Source organism: Equus przewalskii, chromosome 12 (assembly GCF_037783145.1).
Source record: "Equus przewalskii isolate Varuska chromosome 12, EquPr2, whole genome shotgun sequence".
NCBI classification, from domain to species: Eukaryota; Metazoa; Chordata; class Mammalia; order Perissodactyla; family Equidae; genus Equus; species Equus przewalskii.
This window is the reverse complement of record NC_091842.1, coordinates 18,584,648-18,606,291: the sequence shown is the minus strand read 5'-3', so window position 1 is coordinate 18,606,291 and position 21,644 is coordinate 18,584,648. Positions and strand designations below refer to the sequence as shown.

Below are 21,644 nucleotides of genomic sequence, written 5' to 3'. Positions count from 1 at the left end.
CCTTAGGCGCCGACAATTTCAAGAGGACGCTCGAGGGTGCAGTGCGCGTGCGTGCGGGCAGTAGTGGTCGGCCGACGTAATGCGTGCGGGGCGCATGCGCAGCAGAGCCGCACTGAGCACGTACCGTGTTCGCGTTCCCATGGCTCGTGATCCCGGCTTGGGCTCCTCGCTGCGGCTGCTCACCTTGCTCTCGCTCCTGTCCGCCCCGTGGCTCTCGAGAGGTCAGTGTGCTGGCCTGCGCTCCTTTTCCTGACGCCGTTTGTCCCAGGAGGCATCAGGAAAGGCGTTAGTCTTTCCGCCCTATTGGGGAAGGAGACTGGCGTCTCTGCCCGCTGCCCGGACGGGCTTGGAGCGGCCGGACGTGCCTCTCAGAGGCAGCCGCCTTGGCGACGTGGTTAACAGCTCATGTCATTGTATCTCACTTCTTTTTTACTTTTAACTGATAATCTTGCCATCTTTTGAACATAAAAAAAGTTAGAAAGGAGAATATAACGAGCCCTGCCACGTACCCATCGCCCAGCTTAGCAGTTGTAAATTGGCAACTAATGGCTAGTCTTGCTTCCTTGTTTGGTATCCCTCCCGCTTTTTCCTTCCCCTGGGAATATTTTGAAGTGAATCCACGCATTATAGAATTTTATTTGTAAATATTCAGCTTTAATAGCCAAAAAGACATGTCACGAAAAAAATACCGTACCGTTTTCCCACCTAAAAGATTAACAGTACTCCTTAATATCATTAAATATCCAGGTAGTGTTCACATTCACCTACAAGTGTTTTTAAATTATAGTTTACTTGTTGAATTAGTGTCAAAACAAAATTCATACATCGCAATTGTATGTTGTTTCTTAATTCCCTTTTAATCTGAGATTTCCCGGCTTGCTCTATTTTTTTTCCTCCTTGAAATGGATGGAATTAGCATTGTGAGTGTGTCAGAATGAGAATGAGAAGAGGGCCAAAGATAGGATCCTGAGGAATGTGAAAAGAAGTGGGCTCTGCCTTTGAGGAACTTACAATACTTAGACATCCTTACCTAGAAACACCACCATGAAGTAGTACATCAAGCCAAAGAAGTGTGGCCTATTGGAAATAGCACTGACCTAGAAGTAAAGAGACCTGGATCTAGTTCTGGCTCCTGCTAACTAGCTCTTTAAGTCATTTTCCTTTTTGGGTCTTGATTTCCTCCTGTTAAATAAGTGGGTTGAATTAAAGATCCTTTTAATCCTATGATTTTCTAAAACATTCAAACAGCAAGTATGAAGGAGCTCATTCAATTATTTGATGGTAATTATTGTGCAGTTGTGCTAGGTGCCAGGGTTACCTAGCAAATTAAGTGGCCGAACAAGAATTTAAAGCCAAATTTTTAAGCCTCCATTTTTTTTCATTATACTATTTGAGTATTATATGTGATCCAAATATTAACACTTGTTTTATATATGTATTCGTGTATCACTGATGACTCTCCTTTTTCTCTGCAGGGACCGGGCAGGCTACTAGCATGGTCCAGCTACCAGGTGGGAGATTCCAGATGGGAACAAATTCACCAGATGGCAGAGATGGTGAGGGGCCCGTCCGGGAGGTGACAGTAAAACCATTTGCCATTGACATATTTCCTGTCACCAACAAAGATTTCAGGTACATCAGATGTTCTTCTAGGAGGAATAAAGGCCCTTTCTAATTGTCATTCCTAATATCTAAAAACAAACTAGCTTGTTCACTATTACGTATCATCTTTGTAATAGTACTGTGGGATAAGTGTTATCTACATTTTTCAGATGAAGAGTCTGAAATCCAAAAAGATTGACCTCACTCTCTGTTAGTGGCAAAGCTGGGCCTGGAACTCAAATCCCCTGACTCTTGAGCCAGTGGATTTTCCGTTACACTGGGCACAGCACTGAGAAATATGGGCAAAAGTCAAACACTCAACAGAAACCTCTTCAAGGGGGAGAAAAGATTGGGAGAAGGGTCATACAGCTGAGGGTCCCTTAAATTCTGCTTAGGGAAATGGCCTTGTTAGGAGTCAAACATTGTGGTTCCAGCTCAATCTAAGAAGCCATGTTGAGCTCCCTCAGTTTCCTCAAGGTGATATGTTTTGGGTAAGCTAAAGTAGAAAATGATCCAGAAGATATCTGTAACTTACCTCCAAATGGTACAGGGGGGAATAGGAGGGGGAAAGGAGGGGGTAGGGGGGACAGAAAGACTGTAAAGCAAATATAAGCAATGACTGAAATATTACATTTGTGGACTTAAAACTTTTCAAAATAAATTATGAGGAAAAATTGATTCAGGAGACACAGACTAAAATAAGCATAAGGATTGTTTATATACTCCTCAGGCCCTGTGACTTAGCGATTCCACCTCTAGGGATTTGTCTTAAGGAGAGAATTAAGGTTGTACAAAACATTTAGCTAAAAAGATGACATTGTAAACAAATATTAACAATTTAAGGATCACTTAAACGTATTGTATCGACATAACAGAATACTTAGCAGCCATTAAAAATCCTGTTGTCAAAATGGGACTTCATCAGATTAAAGAGCTTCTTCAAGGCAAATGAAAACAGGATTGAAACAAAAAAACAACCCACTAACTGGGAAAAAATATTTGCAAGTCATATATCTGACAAAGGCTTAATATCCATAATATATAAAGAACTCTCGCAACTCAACAACAAAACATCAAACAGCCCAATCAAAAAATGGGCTGGAGACATGAACAGACATTTCTCCAAAGAAGATATACTGATGGCCAATAGACACATGAAAAGATGCTCATCATCACTCATCATCAGGGAAATGCAAATCAAAACTACGCTAAGATATCACCTTACACCTGTTAGAATGACAAAAATATCTAAAACTAATAGCAACAAATGTTGGAGAGGTTGCGGAGAAAAAGGAACCCTCATACACTGCTGGTGGGAATGCAAACTGGTGCAGCCACTATGGAAAACAGTATAGAGATTCCTCAAAAAACTAAAAATAGAACTACCATACGATCCAGCCATCCCACTACTGGGTATTTATCCAAAGAGCCTGAAGTCAGCAATCCCAAAAGTCCTGTGCACCCCAATGTTTATTGCAGCACTGTTTACAATAGCCAAGACGTGGAAGCAACCTAAGTGTCCAGCAACAGACAAATGGATAAAGAAGATGTGGTACATATATACAATGGAATACTACTCAGCTGCAAAACAGAACAAAATCATTCCATTTGCAATAACATGGATGGACCTTGAGAGAATTATGTTAAGTGAAATAAGCCAGCGAGAGAAAGATAATCTGTGTATGACTCCACTCATGCGAGGAATTTAAAGTTATGGACTAAGAACAGTTTAGTGGATACCAGGGGAAAGGTGAGGTGGGGGGTGGGCACAAAGGGTGAAGTGGTACACCTACAACATGACTGACAAACATTAATGTACAATTGAAATTTCACAAGATTGTAACCTATCAATAACTCAATAAAAAAAAAAAAATCCTGTTGTCAAAAAGAGAGGTATGAGGGGCCAGCCCAGTGGCCGAGTGGTTAAGTTCGCCCACTCCGCTTCAGCGGCCCAGGGTTTCGCTGGTTCGGATCCTGGGCACAGACATGGCATCACTTGTCAAGCCATGCTGAAGCAGCATCCCACATGCCACAACCAGAAGGACCCACAACTAAAAATATGCAACTGTGTACTGGGGGGCTTTGGGAAGAAAAAGGAAAAATAAAATCTTTAAAAAAAGAAAAGCTATCAGATGTTAAGTGAAGAAAGTAGTTTTACAAAACAATATATGGGGTATGATCCCATTTTTTAGAACTATGTATATAGAATGTATATGCATTAAAAAAGAACTGGAAGATGCAACATTGCATTAGTTGACAGATTTTGCCCAGGTTTTTTTGACTTCCAAATGAAAATAATTCCAGGGAAGCACCTTATTAAAGTTATTTTAAAATATTTGGTGGTGGGAAGGGGGCTAGAATATGGAAAGATATTAGTTGGTATGATAATGGATGATTTTCATTTTTTTCTTTTCACCTACCTCTATTTTCTCATTTTTCTAAAATAATGTGCATTGCTTCTGTATGATTTTTAAAAGTATTTTTAAACAGGAAAGTTGTTAAAATTGAAGGAGAAATCACTTCTGATCAGGTTTGTACCATATCACAATAACCAGAAGTAGCTAGCTAGATGGATGCACAGTATGCATTCTTTTCTGTTTTTATTTTTGTTTTATTTATTTATGTTTTTGAGGAAGACTGGCCCTGAGCCAACATCCGTGCCCATCTTCCTCTACTTTATACGTGAGACGCCTACCACAGCATGGCTTACCAAGCTTTGCCATGTCCACATCCGGGATCTGAACTGGTGAACCCTGGGCCGCCGAAGTGGAATGTGCGCACTTAACTCCTCTGCCACCGGGCCTGCCCTCTTTTCTGTTTTTAAATTATGACCTATTAAATGATAGAAATGTAATGTCACCTCCAGCAAGCCCCTAAACTTTGCCTAGCACCGATAATTTGTCTCTGCTTCTCTGGGAAAAGAGTCTCAAACTGTTTAGATTCTCTGAGATTGGTAAATAGCTGTTGCTACCAAATCTGATCACCTCCTCTGTTCTCAATGCCCCTTTGATGAGTGAACAATGTCTCCTCATATCAGAGGGCTGGCACAGATGAGATACTATTAGCCCAGTGAAAACAATCCATCTTACCCTGGCAATCTATCTGCTGAAATTTGCTGAGCCATACCAAACTATATGAAAATCCATTCTAAAATCTCAGCAAGTCTTCTTTATTTGACTCAGTTTCTTTCATCTGTTTGATGGAAATAAGAACACCTGTTCTGCCTTCCTCCCGTGATTGTTGTGAGATTAGGTATGTGAAGACCTTTCAGAAAAGAGACCCATTCCCCATTCTTAAATCTTCTCAGCAGCTTTATTCTTCTCCAAAAACTGGAGCTGAGCCAAATGACCTGCAACTGGTGAATGGATAAACAAAATATGGTACATCCATACAGTGGAACCCTATTCAACAATAGAAAGGAGAAAACTACTGATGCTGGCAGCAACATGGATGAATCTCAGAAGCATTATGCTAAGTGAAAGAAACCAGAACCCAAAAGCTACATACTGTGTGATTCAATTTATGTGAATTTATATTCTGGGAAAGGCAAAACTATAGGAACAAAAGCAGGTCAGTGGTTGCAGGCCCACCAGGGAATTTTTTGGGGTGGTTGCTGGAACTGCTCTGTATTTGTATATTGTGATAGTGACTATATGCTTTGTCCAAATTCACAAAACTATACACTGAAAAGAGTGAATTTTACTGTATGTGAATTACACATCAACAGATTTTAGAAGAAAATCTCCTGCTCAGGATTTTAGGTTAATTCCTTGGAATTCATGAAAATTCTGTGATGTGTAACTTATAGAGTAAGGATATATGAGGTTTTCTGGCGCAGGAGTAGCTGAGAGTGAGGCATGGAACCCTGTCAGCTGAACCAAGTGGCATATCTCTTTTCAGGGAGTTTGTCAGAGAGAAAAAGTACCGGACAGAGGCTGAGACGTTTGGGTGGAGCTTCGTCTTTGAGGACTTTGTCTCTGATGAGCTTAGAAACAAAGTGACCCAGCAAATGGAGGTGAGAGAACCTGGGCTCGCAGCTGAGGGAATGGGAATGGGACCTGGACAGAGAATCCTGTGGGATAGGGGGTCACCTGGGTCACAGTAGAGAATCAACCCTGAGAGCTGGAGGCAGGACAGAAGCAAGAGAAATCTTCCCTGGAAGAGTCAGATGAACACACACTCCCAGGAAGTTAACCCTGAGCTGGTTTCTGCATAGAGAGACTCCATAAAGCTCTAGATACACACAGGGTTCAAGATACTCCCTGAACTGGCAAGAGAACATCTTGACAAGCCTCCCTCTATTAAGGGTGGTGAGTTGTCACACTGTAACAGACATAGCCTCACTTGGATCACCTGAGTCTCAGCCTGAAATCTCTGCTCTTCCTCCTGTGTGTCAGTCAGGAAGGTGCTCTTGGTGGGCCAGAGCATCTTGCAGTCATGCTCCTTCTTTTTTGCAGTCTGTTCTTTGGTGGCTTCCAGTGGAAAGGGCATTTTGGAGGCAGGTAGGTGTTGGTTCCTCTACTTTTCTTCCTCTACCCTGTTGACTCTCATTCTGGAGGCCTGGCTTCCCTAGCCCCCTTGCCCATCTATGAGTAGTAAGTTAAAGATGACAGAGAAATTTCAGGGAAACAGCCAAGCAACCCTGTTTCCTCTGCCCCATCCTTTTTCCCATCCCATTTCTCCCTTTAGTCTTGTTATAGTCTCTTCTTTCTGATTCTGGACCTCTCCACCTCACCAGTGTGAGTAAAAGATTGACTCAGGCACCCTAAGCCTAGCCTTCCTCAGACTCTTCCATGAGCTCCTAGAAGCCTATCTCACTTCATCCTGGCTGTCAGCCTGCAGGTCCCGGCTCTGGCATCCGAGAGAGACTGGAGCTCCCAGTGGTACACGTGAGCTGGAATGATGCTCGTGCCTACTGTGCTTGGCGGGGGAAACGGCTGCCCACTGAGGAAGAGTGGGAGTTTGCTGCCCGAGGGGGCTTGAAGGGTATAGAGATGCCAAGGCGATTTCCATTTATTCTTCTCCCCATTCTGCCGTGCGTGGGGGTCTTCAAAGGGTGGGAAGGGTCCATTCCCTAGAGCAGTGCTTCTTAAACTGTGGTAAAGGACCAATTGTTGTTTTCGTTTCTCATCCATCTCAGATCAATATTTCTGTAAAATGCCATAAAAATTAATAACTGGAAAAATGGAATGAAAAACCAGACATAAAATTTTTTATTGTTGGAAATTTCACAGACATGTTACACTTCGATAAATATAATCATAACAACATAGCATAGACAAAGAAAAGAATTACCCAAACTACATACCCTTTCCCTAGGTATATGGGGATTAATCTAAAGAATCACTCTTTCCTAGTGACTTTGTTGTTCTGCAATCCTAACTGAACAGAAAGTTATGAAAGTGAAATAGCAATTCTCCACAGTCAGCACCTCTACACACTCTTGGAATGAACACTGGCTATAGCAACAGTCAAAGTTATTGATGTGATGAATGAGGTTGCTTGTTCATTTATCCAATCTAAGTCCCATTAACAAGTTTCCCAGTGCTTACTCTCAATTGCTGTACTTATCTGATGAGTACATGAGATGTATTGGTGACATGAACTGGTAACAAATAGTTTACAGACTGGTATTACAGCCACACCTAGGATTGCACTCTCCTGGAGTGGATCAGGTGATCAGGGCTCCAAATGTGATATCCAAATGTGATACTCCAAATGTGAGTGGAAGGGACGGGCTTGGGAAAGAGAAGTAAATAATCTTATTCTTCTTTTCTCATCACCTTCTAACTTCCTTTTGGTTCCCTCACTCTTTCTATCTTTCCCTTCTTCCCCAACTCTTCACCTCTCCCTACCCCACTGTCTCCTTGCTGTCCTGGCAGGTCAGGTTTACCCATGGGGAAACTGGTTTCAGCCAAACCGCACCAACCTTTGGCAGGTAAGACATGCATTCCTCCTGTCTTTTCTCACAGCATTGAGTGAGACCTACTGTAGGCTAGGCATTGTGTTAGGCCATGGTATTCGGGGGGCTTCATGTTTTCGTGGAACTGAAAACTGGTAAACTGGTAAAGCAAAAGAATGTGGTAGTGCTGCATATTAAAGATTTGCGGAGTGTGCTTGGAGGTAAATCCCTGCCTGAGAGTGCTGGGGGTGACTTTACAGAGAAGATGACATTTGACCTGATTGCATAAGAGTTTGCGAAGTGAAAAGTGGAGGAAAGGGTAAGAGTTTGCAAAGTGAAAAGTGGAGGAAAGGGTGTTCCAAGCAGAAGAAACAACATGAGTATCAGCATTGTATTAGGAAAGGGTACTGTGTGTTCCAAGACATGACAGATTTAGAGAGACTGGAGCACCTGGAAACAGGAGGTGTAGGAGATGAAGTAGACAGTGGGTTGTAGGCAGATTAAGAAGGAGTAGGTGTGCCAAGATATGGTTTTAGATTTTACCCTCTAAGCAGTGGGGAGCCGACAGAGTTTTTTAAACAGGGGAGTAACAACATCATTTGATTTGGGGGGATGCTAATTGTTGCTAATTCATGCAGGACCAGATGAGGTAGAGCTGCAGTGGTGGCAGGGGGGGTCTCTGAATTTGAGGCTGTGGCAGTGGCCCAGGGCATTATGAACTCTTGAATTAAGTAGGAGTGGAATCAAGAGGAAACCAAATGAGAGAGGCATGACTGAGAAGTTAGACAGGGTTTGGTAATTAATCAAAAGTGGAAGGGTGGAAGATATTTGGACTGAAGCATGAATTCAAACTTGGGAAATAGGGTGATGGTGCTGCCATTATCCAGAATAGATAATATGCATGTTCAGGGTCAGAGGAATAGAACTTGATCACTTTAGGATCAGCTTAGCTTAAAATACTTTTGGGTCATTTATATGCTCAGTCAGAGGCTGAAAATGAGTCTGAAGCTTAGGACAGAGCTCTGGGTCAGAGCAAGTGGTTTGGGAGTCATCCACATATACCTTCAGCAAGAATGATATCCCCCAGGGAGACTCTGTAGAGTGGGAGGAGCAGAGCACCAGCTCTTCAGTGGGAAGCACTGGAAAGGGCCTGAGGGGTGGACTGACCTTTTAGATGATCTTGGGTTCAGAGTTTGCAGAAAGACAGATCTTAGTCACTGTGTGATCTTTGATAAATTAACCATTTTGAGCCTCTGTTGCTAGTTTTTTGAAGGGAGAAAATACTTGCCTCACATCCTTGGAAGTAGGAAATTAAAAGAGATAAATGTAACAGCCCTAGCACATAGTAGGTGTTGAGTAAATTATAGCCTCTTCATCTTCTCTTTCATAAGAGCAGCTTCCATAGAGTGGTGGCAGCTGACCCCGATTTTAATGAGAAGACAAATGATTAAGTTGAACAAATTGCATCAGCAAATTTAGGTTTCTTTCTCAAGAATTTAGGTGGTAAAGAACCGGAGATGAGGAAGGTAGAGTCTGGGTGGATGGGGGAGAGTTAAACCTGTTGGTGGTAGAAGAGAAAGAGATGGTACAGGAGAGCACAGGATGGGCATCAGTGGTTCCTGAGAAGGCAGGGGTGCAGGGCATGAAGACAGGGTGGAGGAGCCTTTCTTCCCAAACCCTGTAGCACATGGACTTTGAGGCAGAGGGGAGGAAGTTGCTGAGAGTGGAGAAAGTAGGAGTGGGATGGGCTTGACAAGGACCACTGTGGGCACAGGGGAAACCACACACTTCGTAATCCAGTCAGAAGGTCATGGTGGAGGACATGAGGTGACTGGTTTGGGAGCTCAGGATGGGAACCTCATGTCACTGCCCCATGCCCTTCCCCCTACCCCAGATGGTCCAACAAAATGACCTTAGTTTCCTTCTGGGCAGGCAGGAACACCTGTCTTAAATTTCTCCCCCTCAGGGGAAGTTCCCCAAGGGTGACAAGGCTGAGGATGGCTTCCATGGAGTCTCCCCAGTGAACGCTTTCCCCCCACAGAATAACTATGGTAAGATTTCTCATCAAGTTGCTATCAGCATTCACAGATTGGTTGGTGGAATCATTCTGCCTGATAGATGAGGCAGAGAGAAACACCACTGGGGAAGCTTTTGCCCCCCGGAGCCTCTGATGGCTAGGAGGGGTGGGTATGGTGCTTCCCATCCTGAGACTGACCCGCCTGCTGTGCTGCAGGGCTCTATGACCTCGTGGGCAACGTGTGGGAGTGGACAGCTTCACCATACCAGGCTGCTGACCAGGACATGCGTGTCCTCCGGGGAGCATCCTGGATTGACACAGCTGATGGCTCTGCCAATCACCGGGCTCGGGTCACCACCAGGTAAGGGGCTTGGTAACTGAGGACTGAGGGTCTGGGTCTTGGTCTCCCAGAGCACAGGTGGCACCAGAGCTGGTCTGGGCGCTGCTTCCATAACTCCGCCTCCACTGGGAGTTGTGGGTACAGAAAAGAAAGCAAGCAGCATTTGCCATGAAAAGCAAGAGGTCAGGACAACTTGTGCCTTTTCTTGCCAGCTCTCAGCACCAAGGGAGACTTTGTGTCTAGCATCTTAGTTATGTGGGTTTCTCCTTTTGTCCTTATAACTAGGTGTGCAGAGGGAGGGAAATGGAATGGCCAGGGGTCATGGAAATATCGACTCTTCAAACTGGTGGGCACTTGAAACATCATTTTCTCCAACCATTTTGTTTTACAATCAAGGAAAAATAGGCTCAGGGAGGTCCTGGAGTCTGCTCATTTCACACAGATGAATGGTAGAGTCCCAGGCTCCCGAGTCCCCTTCAAGGACTCTTTATTTTGTTCATCTGTAGAAAATTTTGGTTGATTTTGGTTGATCTCCCTGCAACTGCTCTACTCCTGGGTTCCATAAGGATTATAGGGAGGCCACTGTTTCTGTGGCCTCAGGCTATCAGGTTTGCAAGTGTTTCCTTCACGTTGAGGCCCCTGGATTTTCCTCACCTCCTTTTTTTTATATATATATACTTTTAAAAAAAAAAAAATTTATTTTTTGAGAGGAAGATTGGCCCCGAGCTAACATCTGTTGCCAGTCTTCCTCTTTTTGCTTGAGGAAGATTGTCTCTGAGCTAACATCTGTGCCAGTCTTCCTCTATTTTATATGGGATGCCTCCACAGCGTGGCTTGATGAGCCATGCTGGGTTTGTGCCTGGGATCTGAACCTGTGAGCCCCAGGCCACCAAAGCGGAGCAGACAAACTTAACTGCTACACCACTGGGCCAGCCCCCCTCACCTCCTTTTTTAGGACAAAGTAGAGGGAAAGTGCTGGCCCGAGAACCAGGAAACTGGGTTTGCTACTGATTCTGTTGTGCCACTAAAACAACACTTGGCCTAGGGCAAGACATTTAAATCTTTCTAGTATCTTATTCTGGGTCTGTAAAATGGTGCACAAATCCTGCCTTCCAGAGCAGTTGGGAAATGACAAATGAAGGAATATATGTAAAAGTTCTTTGAAAAGTGTGAAGTACTTATTGGCACTATGATATTCTCGCTTCTCGCTGACAGGTTTTTTTTTGGCCTTGTTATTCTAAGTTACCGACAGACGAAGTTATTTCATTGCCTTTCCTGCCTTCCAGTGCATTCTATCAGGACCTCTCTCACTTCCTCCACCTAGTCCCAAGGTTCCTTCTTACCCCTTTCCCCCAGGAGTGCCCTCAAACCAGGCTTCTTTCCAGACCATGCCCTCCCCAGTCCTCAGGCCAATAGACACAGGCTTTTGAGAGGTTCAGCAGGAACGTTAGGTAAGGCACCAGGCCCTTTTCTCAACAAATGTCCATCTCTCTCCCCTTCTCTGGTGGCAGGATGGGCAACACTCCAGATTCAGCGTCAGACAACCTAGGCTTCCGCTGTGCTTCTGATACAGGCGGACCACATGGGGAGCTGTGAGCAGCCATGCAGAGCCTAGGAGAAGAGTCCACCGTGGTATCCATGCCCCTCCCTGGCCACATTCCAAACGTAGCCAAACTCCAGGCTCTTCAACTTCAGCCTCAGAAATGTCCTCCCTCCCTTTCCCCCATCCCTCTATGGCAGGCACCTCTCACCAGGGCAGGAGAGGACTCTGACATCAGAGGAGGGGTGCCACTGTCTCTTGGAGAAGGGACCAAATTATTGATTGTGGCCAGGAGCTGGGTGTTTCTCTTAGAGGTCAAATATTAACCACATAGGGGCCAAATTCTCAAACAGTCGGGGCAGAGTGCTCTTAAAGACAGTTTGTTAAAAAATTCTGTTTTCTCCCCTTTTTTCCTGTCTGATTCAGGGATCTGACATTGTTTTCTCAAGGCAAAATTTCCCGGGTTTTCTTTGTTTTTCCAAGGAAAATGCTTCCTTCATTTGCCTCATTCATGGTGTTTCGTGTGCCTCTGAAAGAACCTAATTTCCACAATTGTAAAATGCAATAACTGGGCTCTTTAAAGCGCGATGTCAGTTCTAAAAGGGTCCAGGAGAACAGAATGATTTACCAGGCAAAACTATGCATCATGGAAGTCACAAAGTAAATAATACTCCAGAAAGACAAATATTAGAAGCTTCCCTTTCTATTGTTAATTATGTAAGGGCTTCCATATGCCTCTAAAAACATGTCCCCAGAGAGAAAACCTTCTCCCATGGTGTCACTGGATGTTGTAAGGTCAGTAAACTCTCCTGTGATTGTGTATCTCCGACTCTTCTCTTTTATTCTCACCCTGGAACCCTAAGGGGAGTACTTCCGAGTGTCGGGAACTCTGGGCCTCCCGTGAGGAGAAACTGAGATGTGGTACAGCTGGGGAGTGGAGACGCAGGAGGGCTTTTGGCTCTCGGGTGACATCTCGCTCCCCCTCTGTGGGGCCTAGCCCTGACTGCACTTACCATCATGTGTTGGGAACACCTGCTCTTCTTGTGCAGAACCTCTGAGAGGGTATAGTGGCCGCACTTCCAGGGGTCCTGGCCAGGGCCAAGTGCCCCCTCTGGACAGAGGCCTGCACATGATCTCACTCCTTTGACTTATATTTCTGTGGCTTTCCCTCCCTGCCTGCCCCCAACCCCACCTACCCCCCTGCCAGCCCCTCAGTAGTCCTCCTCAGCCAAGGAGAGGAGCACGGCCTTGGGTGTGTTCTCAAAGAGGGCAGCCCGGTTCTGCTGCTGCCCCTTCTTTACCCAGTGGCCATATATTCGGAAAGCATAGGCATCGATGAGTCGGCGCAGAGGCCGGAGGGCATAGGGATCTCGGATGACAATCTCCCGGGTCACAGGCTTCACCCGGCGGTACTGGTAGTAGATCCGCACTGAGGCCAGCACTGTTAGACAGATCACCTGCGGAGGGCCAGGACTGAGAACCTGAACTGAGGCCCTGCAGGCCTGTCTCCTTCCCCCTGCAGTGCAGGGAGGCCCTGAGCTTGTTTGCCAAGAAGTCTTGTGTGGCTTCTGCTGGGCCCCTCCTAGTGTTCCCCCCATTCCACCCCACCAGCATCCGCAGGGATTTAGGCTGTTGGAACTAGTCGGATGACATCTGTCTTCCCTGAAGCCAAAAGGTGAGCTGGGACCATCACAGGGGTGAGTGAGAGGGGAAGGGCAGGTGCTCTGGAAACCCTGTGGGTGTAAGGAGTCCCTGGGGGAAGGAAGGGGACATGGGGCTTTGACTTCACGGGTCAGCAGCAACTACCCAGGGCCCTGGATGGGAGAGGAGCTCTAGTACCTTGAACTTCCCCCGGGGGCTGAAGTGACGTACTTCTTCAACCACATACTGCTGGAAGAAGGGATGTGCTAAGGCCTCTTCTGCTGAACAGCGGCCCTGGGGGCTCACCACCAAGAAGCGGGAAACCTGAGAGCACAAGGAGGAGGAACTGAAAATATCAAGGCAGGGGCCCCTCCAGCACTTCAGAAGACATGGGGTCACTGCTGGCAGCTTCCTCCATCCTGTGGCATGCTACTTCCCTCCCCCTATCGTATCCCTCCCCCTCGCCTGAGCCCAGGAGCCAGCAGGCCTGGCCTCTCACCAAGTCCTTCACTGTGTCTGAGTAATCATCCCATTCAGGTGAGCCAAACTGGTAGTTGCCACTCATGATCATCCTCAGCATCAGCATCTGCTTCCGGTGCCAAAAGGGCGGGGAGCCAGCCAGCAGGGTGTACATGATGACCCCTGTACTCCACCTGGCACCGGGTGGATGGGGAGGAAGGCAGGATGGTCAGCTGTAGCTCCTGCTATTTCCTCCCGTCCCAAGCCAGGTGCTTCTGGCCATGGGGGCATCCCTGTCCCTATGGGCCACCTCCTTCCCCCCAGCACACTCACATGTCCACCTCCTTCCCGTAGCCTGGGTGGTCATCATTCATGGAGCACTCAATGATCTCAGGGGCCAGGTAACTGGGGGTCCCACAGACCTCTGCAGGAATAGGATAGGTTACTATCAGGATAGGTCAGCAGGGGACACTTGGAAGAGTAAGGTCCAAACAAACAGTTGAGATGGAACTGAAATGGTGCTTGGGCTGAGACTCTCCTAACACTGGCTAACTTCAAGGCCAAGGCCAGGGGCCAGGTGCTGGCTCATCGGGCCACCCACTTGGGGTCCATTGGTTCCCTGGTCACATCTAGCCATCCTGGCCTGGAACTCAAGCAGTGGGAAGCTGGCTCAGCTCAGTCTTTGGAAGAGGGCCTACCTGAAGATACATCTAGACCTGAAATGGTAGGATTTTTATTCTGGGGGTAAAAAGAACAGGGGAGAACCAGGCAATCTCTCTTCCTGGGAGAGTTGATGAAAGAGCCTGAGACCCTGACATGGGCCAAGTCCACGTTACCAGACCTCGCAGCTTCTCTCCTGGCTCCAGCTGGCAGGAAAAGCCAAAGTCTGTGAGCTTGATGTTCATGTTATCATCCAAGAGGATATTCTCGGGCTTCAGATCCCGATGCACGATGTTGAGTTTGTGCAAGGCGCAGATCACCTCCAACAGGGCTCTCATGATCTTTCTGGGGTGGGACAGGCACGTGTTACTCTTATCTCCTACTCTGCAGGGTCAGGTAACAGGCAGGTAACAGGGAGACCAAAGCCCACAAAACAGCCAGACTGCAAGTGAGGCCTCCTCTGAGACCTCAGTGTCTGTAGCACTAGGACTCAGGCAGGGAGTGGAGACAGGGGCAAAAGGACCTTCACCTGGTTTCCTTCTCACTCAGGGTGACCTTCTCAGTGAGGTAATCAAAGAGCTCCCCTCTCTTCATCCTGTAGGGACAGAGGGTTTGTAGCTGGATTGATGCCAAGTCCACTCTCTCCTTACCCTGCTCCCAGAGAGCTGTTTCCCACCCTCATACCTCCATAGGCAAAGTGGGCCACTCCCCACAAAGGACCAAGGTCTGTGGGAGGAGCTGGAGAAGTGAGTGGAGAGGTTGTCTGGGAAGATTGGAATAAGAACAAGGGAGGCTGGAGGGATGGGATGACACCAGTGTGACTGTCCCCCCATCTGTGGAAGTAACAAGATGGACAGGGATCTATCAAGGCTAAAATCAGGGCTGGGAGGGGAAAGAGTGACCCTGAGCCACTGGCACAAGGCCCTAGGTCCACATCAGGACAGGAGTAACCTGACTTTTTCCAGAAACAAAAGCGCCAGTGCACATGTTGGAGGAGCAGTTTTGCCTATTTTAGGATTAAGAATTATGGTTCACAGATTAGTGGCTACCAGGGGAAAGGGGGCTGGGGGTGGGCACAAAGGGTGAAGTGGTGCACCTACAACATGACTGACAGACAATAACGTACAACTGAAATTTCACAAGGTGGTAAACTATCATAATCTCAATAAAAAGTTTAAAAAAATTGTGGTTCAGTCTTATCACTTCTCGGGATGATCTAGAAAGAGGTCTCTGCTAGAACAATCTCGTTATACACTGGAGGGCAACTCAGGGCAGCATTAAAAATAGCTTCCCCAAGCAACTTCTTCAAAGGTTAGAGACATTCGAGCTTCCCTCCAGGGCTCTACAGGACAGTGCCACTGAGCAGAGTTGGGACAGCTGCAGCTGGTCAAGTCTGGAGGGGTCCTGGGAAAGTCTCCCTTGGTTAAGTAGGAAAAGTGCGTCCTCCCCCCTCCCACCCACCCCTCCCGGGAAAGCAGTGGGATTCCTAGGGCACAAGGGATTTGGCCAGTGTTGGAGAGAGGCAAGAAAACCCTCGGGCTTAGCTGATAGGGCAGGGATGGGGGTTCTGTTTGAGGAGAGAACCTAGAAATTATAGAGGTGAGCTTTGTTTTATACAATATCTGTACTGTGTTCCTAAAAGGCAATGTGTGAATCCAGTTTTTATTGTTTTAATTCCATTTTAAAGACACTAGGAGAACTTGCTATTAGCAGAAGCAAAAAGCTTTACCAGTAAACACTGGGGACTGACTGTACAAGGCGCGTGAGCAGGCCCCTGCCTTCCCAGAGTGGGTGCTTTAACTGTACGCACACCAAGTTAAACTGTGTCTTCAAGTGAAATAGCACTGTGTAAATGCAGTATGGCTACACTGTGAAATGTTCCCACAACACAAAATCTACTTGAATAATTTTCTCAAGTAAATCGAGTCCCTAAATTAGCTGCTAGGTATGGAGAAATCAAGACGCCTCTACAACAATGGTTCATGCAACAGAGACTTATGTTCTTGAGTGACAACTCAGTGGAGTGGGGGGAACAAGGAGCTGAAGGGGTCCCTTCCCTGGGAACCTTTTCTAATAAAAATGATAATAAGTCTGAATGCACCATTCACGGGGTTCTTTGTGTTGTTCAAATTTAATGCTTAGAGCCTGGTGAGATGGGCAGAGTGGTGGGTATCATTTTTCCTTTCTTGAGAAAACAGAAGCTCTCAGGCAGTGGGCCCTGTGACAGAGTTCATTTCAATAGCCCTGTTGGTGCAGAAGTAGGGGAATAGTGACATTGATAATGACAATGATGATGTCAATGTTTGAACCACACCCCAAATACAACCGCTACCTGCTGCCCTCCTGGTGGACCTGTTGCCTCATTACTGCTGGCCTTCTCCATTCCACCCTTGCCTCTTTTACAGTCAGCAGGATCATTATCAAAAGTAAATCAGATCACATCGCCCTCCTGCTCTCCACCCTCCAAAGTCCTTACCAGGGGTAAAATCCCTGCAGAATCTGCCCTTTGGTACTGACTGACCTTGCATCCTGCCATCTCCACGAGCTTGCTCTGCTCCCCCACCCTGTTTCCTTGCCGATCCTGGAACACGCCAATCCCATCCAGCAGGGCCCTTGCTCTGGCTCTTCCCTCTGCTGGAAGGCTCCTTCTCCAGGTCTTGGCTCTGATCCCTCCCTCACTTCATCCAGGTTTCTGCTCAGGTCACCTCTTGGAGAGAAGTCCCTGACCACTCCATCTAAAGAAGCCCCACCTCTCTCTAACCCCTGTTCTGCTTTATATATATGTACATGTACATAATTACGTGTATATATTATGACTTATTTTGATTGCTTTCTGTTCACTCCCTGTGAAAATTATTACCTGAAATTGGGGACCTTATTTGTCTTGTTCATTGCTGTATCCTCAGTGTCTAGAATAAGTGTTGAATGACCACCACCATCATCATCATTGTAGTTAATAAGTATTAGCATTTACATTGTAGTTAACAATTATTAGCATTACAGCTGTAATTACTCCTGTAATACTGATGAGAAAACCAATACTTCAACAACTCATCCAGCCCCTAATGGTGGACCCAGGATTGAAAACCTGGCAGCCTGATCCCAGGAGCTTATTTGCCTAAAAGAGCATGTGTGATCTCATTTGGCGTCCACATTGTGGGGGCTGGCTGCTGGTCTCTAGGAAGCACTGGGTGGGGGACCACAATAGGAGGTTCTCCAATAGGCCCCAAGGTGTGGCTGGCTCCAGGGCTGGGTACTTACAGATCAAACACCAAGAAGAAGAAAGTGTTGGTCTCATAAGTGTCCTTCAGCTGTACTGAAATGGAAATGGCTAACTCGTCTCACGTAGCAGAGGAGCCTGGACAGGGGCAGCGGGGGCACAGAGGCAAGGGGATTAAAGCTGCTGTGGGGTGACTTCAAAAGCTGGAGGGGAATCAGGATGGTGCTCAAAGGAGGCCCACAAGGGGAGGAGGAGGCCTAAGGACTTCACACTCCCATTCCCCCACCCACATCAAGCCCCAGCCCTGCCTGGAACCCCTTCTTTCTGGCAGGAAGAGAAGGCTTAAACAGAGCTGAATCCCCGGGGCAGTGAGAGTGGAGCTGGGCATTGGGACTGGCAGAGTCTCAGGGTGCAGGAGACCCGCTAGATGGTTCTGGTGGGGCCGCACTCCCTGACTTGGGTTGTCAGGGCAGAATCACGGCGCAGCACCCTGCTGTGACTGGGGGCCATCACTCACTGATGTTGGGGTGCCCTGAAACCTTGCGCAGGATGTCCACCTCCTTCAACGTGGCCTCTCGCAGCTCCCGCACCTCCTCGGAGCTGAAGCTGCCCCCACCAGTGATGTCGATGATCTTCACAGCATACTCCTGGCATGTGGGCTTGTGGATGCAGCGCCTGACAACACTGCTAACACCCCTAGGGGAGCAGAGGACAGATGGTCCCAGGGGCCTCTCACCGCAGGGAAAGTCCCACGTCCAAGCCACATTAGAGATGTCTTGCCTTGTCCTCTAACTCCCTGTGAGCTTTTGGGGACAGTAGGATGAAGAAGGCACAGAGAGGGTGATTTGCCTGGAGCTGATGAGTAACAAGCCTCAGGCCTCTTGAGTCCTAGCTCAGTGCTCTTTCTCAGCACCTAGGAAGAAGCCATAATCTTCCCTCCCATCTCTGATCCCTGACCCTGGCCCAAAGCTAGGTTTAGATATGCTTGTCAGCAGCAGCGGGGAAGCTCTTTGCTGGGAGAGGTCTGTGATCTGGGTACTCTTCTACCCCCTTATCTGTCCTGGTTCAGGAGGGCAGGACCCAAACTGAGGGATTCTCCAAGTGGACAGTGCTTTGTGTATAGAAATGAGGCCAGTGCTCAGGGTCCAGCAGACGTTGCTCCAGCCCACAGAGCCAGCTGGAGCCTAGGACAGCGCTTCATGGAGAAGGTCTGGGCCTTACCTGCCCAGGATCTCCTTGGGCTCGTAGTTCTCGTAGAAGCCCTGTGCAGAATACGAGTCCGGCAATGCCTCGTCTCGGGTCATGCTCAGCTCCTCCGGGGTGATTCTGAGGGCTCTGACAGAGGAACAGAAAGAAGCTGTCAGCCTCCCTGACAACAGGGGATGTGCTCTTTGAGGGCTGGAACCGTTTCTCACACATCTTTGTCTCCTGGCACAGGGCTGGCCTCTTGTGAATGTTCAAAATGAATGTTTGTGAGTTGAAAAAATGCTTTGGAAAGAGCCCAGCTTGCTTCTTCCCAATGGCTATAAACTCTTGTGACCCCTAGGTGACCATGTGGTTCCCTCCGTGTTCTCACTGTAAGCTGCTGCTCCCCTGGTAGGAGGGGCAGATGGTCAGCCAGGCCCTGGCCCAGGTTCAGTCCTGAGGCAGGAGATTTGGCCATCAAGGCCCAAGGTTATCTCTGAAGAGGCCGGCACACCCTTGACTTTAGAAAGAACCACAGAGAAACTCCATAGAGGACAAATTAAAGCGCTGTTTTCTTTCCTCTCTAAGGAGACAAGGCTGGTCCTGCTTTTCTCCTGCCTGCTCTCTGCACTTGTAGAAAAGGTGAGAAGCTTCACAATTTCATCTTCTTAATATGCTGCTCCTATAGCATCTCCTTATCTCCCCTGGTCATAACTGTCCTATCCTGAAAACACCCCTCCTTCCAGGACATGCTTCCTGTGCTTTCCACTGCTCCTCCCTCATTCATTCTGTCCTTAACCAGGACTTTCACAATCACTCTCTCATTCGTTCATTCTTTCATACTCTTTGCAAAGCACTGTGCCAGGTGCTCTGAGGGATGCAGAGCTTGATGGGCGAGTCCTGGTCCTAGCCTCTGGTATCACTTGTTAGTGTGTGTTGTCATCTCCCCCATTAGACTGTGATCTTCTCTAGGATGTCCCAGCCATCCCTCCCCTCTATGCTCAGTGCAGGCATATAGCAGGTGCTGCTCCCTAGATGTGAGTTGATGGTTGGACCCCAGGGTCCTGCTGACAGAATGCCCCATGTCGAACCGAATGATGGCTAGTTAGCTCTGAGTGGTCCTGCTGCAATGTGGGGCAGTACAGAGCCGGGATACTCAGGCCTAGACACAGAGGAGCTGGGCTCAGTGGCTCTGCTTCAGCTAAGTGGAGGTCACCGGGGTACTGAACAGGATTTGAGGAATGGAGAAAATCATCTACTGACAGGAGGAGAGGCAGACAGAAAACGGGCACAAGCTGCCACTCAGCAGGGTCAAAGCTACCTCTAGCCCTACTTCTACTACCCTTTCTGGACCCAAGAAGGCCTGGCCTGTCAAAGGGGCCAATTTGCTGATCAGCCAAATGGCAGACTTGGCTGCCTCAGGACTCAGGCTGGCTGTTCCAGGAAGCCCGATGTCCCCACTTCTGGGTGCCTGGTCACCAGAGGAAGGAATAGAATAACAACAGTCTCCTCTGCCAGCAGCAGATGCCTGGGCTGCTCAAAGGCTGCCTGCACCCCATCAGCAACCCGAACTGAGCACAGGAGTGTCTGTTCCCCATAAAAACAAGCTCATTTCCTGGCAATTCCTTTTAAGTTCCCAAGATGGGCATATGTGCGCCCCACCTCCCAAAGCTGAGTAGCACCAGGCCTCTCCCTTCCCTTAGCCCTCCATGGACAGAGGTATATCTGGACCCACCCCAGGATGCCATCCTGGCTGGAGGTTCCATTCTCTGGCACAACCAGCTTCTCCAAGTTCTGGCTGCACTCACCTCTCCTGGGGTGGGGTGGGGGATGTTTATCTTGCCCCATCCCCTTGCTCTAGGCCTAACTTGGGGCCAACTTTTGCCTCTGTCCACTGCCCCCATCCACACTCCCCACGCCTTTCCCGAGACCCCTTTGGAAAGGGTCCCCAAATGGGAGTAGGTAGCCTGATCCTTTTTGGAGCATAACATCCCTCCCCCAAACTGAGTTCAAAAACACAGTCACAGGGACCCACTTTCTGTAGACAAATATCCCAGAAGGGGGGCTTCAAGAGTCAATGCCGCCACTCTTCTGGGTCCGTCCGCCTTCAGAAGGGAGGAGATGTGAGTCTAAGGATTTTCTGTCTTCTCTACCTCACAGCCTCTCCCTCTCCTGGCCTCCTGCCTGGTTCTTTTCCATCACTGGCCTGGCTACTCACCGTTAGGTCCTCGCAGGCCCTTGAGTGAACTTGAAGAATCCCAAAGGTCCCAGAGCCCCTTGGGGAGAGGGGACAACCGAGGGCTGAAGTGTATCCCGAGCAGACACTTGTGGCTGGAGTAGGATATCTTGCTGCTCTTTCTGCGGGCTTTGCTACTTGATGACGGAAGACTGACATACCAAAAATAAATCACAACTGCAAACCCGGGATGCAGGCCAAGACCCAGCAGGGACAGAGCATGCGGCCAGGGCCAAGTCTCACTAGGGGTGACCTCTGGTGGAAGGTGACGGAAGCTCAGGACAGCATGAGGTGACCAATCTTTCCTCTGAAGCTCACTTGGCCCCCAGGCCCAGAGGATAAAGCCAGCCTTGCAGGGAATGTACCCATTTCTCTGGGAGCCATGTCTGTGCATGCTGAGAGCAGGGCCGTGGGGAACACCTAAGCGTACTGGTGCACTCACACTGCAGCCCTGCCTACCACAGGGACCCAGATCTCTGGACCCCCTCAAACAGTTTATGTGGCTGCCCTGCAAAAAGCGACCTTAAAAGTCAGGGAACGTCTCTTTCAGGAACCTAACTTTGATCTGCCTCCATGATTTCATCCTTAACCCATTTTGTTTTCAGGCCTGCAGTTTCCATTGGGAGGAGTTCTCTGTGCCAGGAACAGCATATGGGCTCTAACCGTGTTCGACTTTGGACTCTTTGGGTGAGGGTTCTTAACAGTACGATTCTACCTTAAGAGGTTGGCAGAAGTGGAAATCATGTATGTAACATGCTGGCATACAATAGACACTTATTGCTCTCTCTTATTCTAAAGCTACCTTTTTCAAACCCCTAATTCTAATACACCAAATGAAGGGA

The 21,644-nt window shown here is 47.9% G+C and overlaps 2 protein-coding genes across 4 annotated transcripts; one reads left to right on the top strand and one right to left on the bottom strand.

Moving 5' to 3' along the window:
• Positions 1-61: 61 nt before the first annotated feature.
• SUMF2 (sulfatase modifying factor 2) lies at positions 62-12,223 on the top strand. 3 transcript variants are annotated; one of them, XM_008542280.2, is made up of 9 exons: positions 62-221; positions 1,476-1,632; positions 5,503-5,617; positions 6,060-6,104; positions 6,438-6,588; positions 7,485-7,540; positions 9,471-9,555; positions 9,738-9,882; positions 11,373-12,223. In XM_008542280.2, exons 1-9 carry the CDS (start codon positions 80-82, stop codon positions 11,455-11,457), a joined length of 981 nt encoding a protein of 326 aa, XP_008540502.2. In that variant the 5' UTR covers positions 62-79; the 3' UTR covers positions 11,458-12,223. The 3 variants fall into 3 exon arrangements, with proteins under 3 accessions (XP_008540502.2, XP_008540505.2, XP_008540504.2); XM_008542283.2 differs by lacking the exon at positions 6,438-6,588 and having other exon boundaries at positions 7,490-7,540; XM_008542282.2 differs by lacking the exon at positions 9,471-9,555.
• Positions 12,089-21,020, bottom strand: PHKG1 (phosphorylase kinase catalytic subunit gamma 1). The gene is made up of 10 exons (XM_008542278.2): positions 20,785-21,020; positions 18,603-18,716; positions 17,899-18,077; positions 17,423-17,477; positions 14,691-14,756; positions 14,343-14,506; positions 13,835-13,925; positions 13,542-13,695; positions 13,241-13,366; positions 12,089-12,858 (listed from the first exon to the last, which is right to left on the bottom strand). The coding sequence occupies exons 2-10, from the start codon at positions 18,683-18,685 to the stop codon at positions 12,613-12,615; spliced, it is 1,164 nt and encodes a 387-aa protein (XP_008540500.1). The 5' UTR covers positions 18,686-18,716; positions 20,785-21,020; the 3' UTR covers positions 12,089-12,612.
• Between the last annotated feature and the right edge of the window lie 624 nt (positions 21,021-21,644).